This window comes from Monodelphis domestica, chromosome 4, assembly GCF_027887165.1.
Source record: "Monodelphis domestica isolate mMonDom1 chromosome 4, mMonDom1.pri, whole genome shotgun sequence".
NCBI lineage: Eukaryota > Metazoa > Chordata > Mammalia > Didelphimorphia > Didelphidae > Monodelphis > Monodelphis domestica.
Genome location: NC_077230.1, coordinates 223,399,828 through 223,402,615, shown reverse-complemented (window position 1 = coordinate 223,402,615; position 2,788 = coordinate 223,399,828). Strand labels below are relative to the sequence as shown.

At 35.2% G+C, this 2,788-nt stretch overlaps 1 protein-coding gene across 1 annotated transcript; it reads right to left on the bottom strand.

Moving 5' to 3' along the window:
* Nucleotides 1-1,422: 1,422 nt before the first annotated feature.
* On the bottom strand, nucleotides 1,423-2,358 carry LOC100618883 (olfactory receptor 8D1-like). The gene has a single exon (XM_007494933.1). The coding sequence runs from the start codon at nucleotides 2,356-2,358 to the stop codon at nucleotides 1,423-1,425; it is 936 nt and encodes a 311-aa protein (XP_007494995.1).
* Between the last annotated feature and the right edge of the window lie 430 nt (nucleotides 2,359-2,788).

The window sequence follows — 2,788 nt, the reverse complement described above, 5'->3', positions numbered from 1 at the left end:
TTTTTCATTTCTCTATTTTCTAATTTCTAATATCTTTGCTGTTTCTATTTTAGGTTTGTTTGTTGACTTTCTGATTTTAAAATGCATATTCACATCATTAATTCTCTTTTAAAAATATCATCAAGTATATGTTTGTAGGGATGTGATTTTTCTTCTAAGAATTGCTTGAATTGCCAGAAACTTTGATATTTTTTAATCATTATCATTTTTCCCAAATAATTTTTCTTTGACCTACTCCTTATTTAGGATTTTATTATTAATTCTATATTTGGGTCTGTCTTTTGTTTGTGCTCTCTGACCCCATAACTACTTTTATTGTGTGATATATTTATGCCCTTTTGGCAGAAAAGTGAGAATGGATGGTGATTGAAAGGCCCTTTCTCTGTAAGTGGATTTACACTATTGGTTACCTCCCCATTCTACATTTGTCTGCCTTCTCAATAGTATGAGTTAGGAAAGTTGAATTCTGAATGCATTTTCGACTCTGGCTTTGTAACCATATTTATGTATGATATGTATCTATTTATTTTTGTTCCTCTAAGGTAACTTCTGTTATTTAATTCTTTTTCTTACAATTTTATTACTTGGCAGAGTTCTTATTGTTTGAAGGTAGCCAGAAGTAGCAGTTATGATAAAATCAGATGTTTTGCTCTGTATTCCTGATTAAAATCCCTTGGTCTGCTTTAAATGAAGTAGATTTGTATCCTTGTAGGTAGAAAAGAGAAGGTTTTCCACAAATTTTATAGGGAGTTTTGGAGAAAAGTTTTACTACTCTTTTTTTCCCCCCAATCCTCCAGAATCACATAGTCATAGAATTGCATGATGTTTCCTCCTATTGTAAACTACAGTAAAAACCTCAGATAATCAGTACTGTTAATGATACTTAGGAAACTAGAGAATATGTCATATGGTTTCTAAAAAAAAGTAAGTATATCCTTTTTTGAAATTCTGCCAATAAAATTCTGAAAACATGTGTGTATTAATATTAATTCATCCCTTATAGACAGAATAAAGCAAATTATTGTTAAACAACACTAACTTATAATGCAGTAGTTTATTGGCTTCCATTCCAACTGTGTTAAGGTATATGAGACAGGGCTTTTAAAAGAACCCTGTGAAAGAGCATCTGCACGTTTAGCTTGGGATAGGAGTGATAAATTCAAAGACTGATATTAGTGGGATATTTTCTCAAGATATTTTGACACGGTATGTAAGCATCTTAATCACACATGACTCCTGGAAAGCTAGGCTACAGGGGCATTAAAAATAGAATAAAGAGACCACAGAAGAAGAAACAGGGCATAAAAGTCATAGTTTTCTTTGTGCAACAATTATACATGGGCTATGCTCTTTTCCGGGGGAGAATTTGAAAGAAAAAAAGAAAATCACAATGATTTTTAATTTTTCTGGTTACTACATGGATCAGGGCAATGCCCTGCTTTTCATGACTTTCCTCAATGAGTCTTTCACATCCTTGTTCCTCAGACTGTAGATCAGGGGATTCAGCATTGGGATAACCATAGTATAAATCACTGATGCCACCTTTTCCTGGATTACATTGTAACTAGACACTGGCTTATAATACATGAAAATAATGGACCCATAAAATATGATTACACCTGTAAGGTGGGAGCCACAGGTACTGAAGGCTTTGGATCTTCCCTTTGCAGTGTGGATACTGAGGATACTGGAGAATATAAAAGCATAAGAGATAAAAATTGGTAGGGTGGTCACCAATGAATTGAATCCAACAAGAAACATCATCAGAAGTTCATTGATGTATGTGCTAGAGCAGGAGAGCTTTAGGAGGGGAAGGATGTCACAGAAGTAATTACTGATGACATTGCCTTGACAGAAGAACAATTTAGCCAAATAGACTGTTTGAACCAGCCCTGAAAAAGTGCCCATTGTATATACCCCTGACACTAGCAGGGAACAAATTTTCTGTGACATGGTGACAGTATAGTGCAGGGGGCTACATATAGCAACATAACGATCATAGGCCATAGCTGTCAACATGTAGCACTCAGAAACAGCAAAAGAACAGAAGAAAAAGAACTGGGTCAAACACCCTGAATAGGAGATAATGTTCTTCTTTGATAAAAAATTCACCAACATTTTAGGGGTAATGACAGAGGAGTAACAGAGATCTATGAAGGACAAGTTACTGAGAAAATAATACATAGGGGTGTGAAGCTGGGAGCTTATTCTGATGACTAGAATAAGGACTAAATTCCCCACCATGGAGACAATGTAGATTCCTAAGAACAAGATGAAGAGAGGGAGTTGGAGCTCTTGTCGGTCACTTAATCCCATAATGATGAATTCAGTCACTGTAAAGTTATTCTCTGAAGCCATTGTCCTTTGAGGGTTGGAGTGATTGCCTGCAGGAATGGAAAAGAAGTATGATTAGCCAAAAAAGATTTTGGGCCATGTGGAGAGAGCAAAGGAAATCGATAGCTCATGTGCTATCCTAGAAATGCTTAAGACCAGAAAAACTCAAGGAAAAACCCAGCATTTTGAATGGATCCCTAGTGGCAAGATAATGGTTGGACATGGACAACAGTTACACAGGATGAGGATTCATGGATGTGTTAAAATATGAATTATTGCAGAAATTAATCACTTTGGTGAGGTGATATTCACTGTTGTATTAAATGTTGGTGTACAGAGGAGAAAGTTAATAATTAAGTTGAGCTTGCATTTACAGCAACATCAGATTTCATTACTTTCTATCATCATTACCTAAAATTTAGACATGTTGTCTTTTTTGAATTGTCTCTAGCCA

Bases quoted from the DNA above. Each gene is read 5' to 3' on its own strand.
- LOC100618883 (XM_007494933.1), bottom strand. From the start codon at position 2,358: ATGGCTTCAGAGAATAACTTTACAGTGACTGAATTCATCATTATGGGA.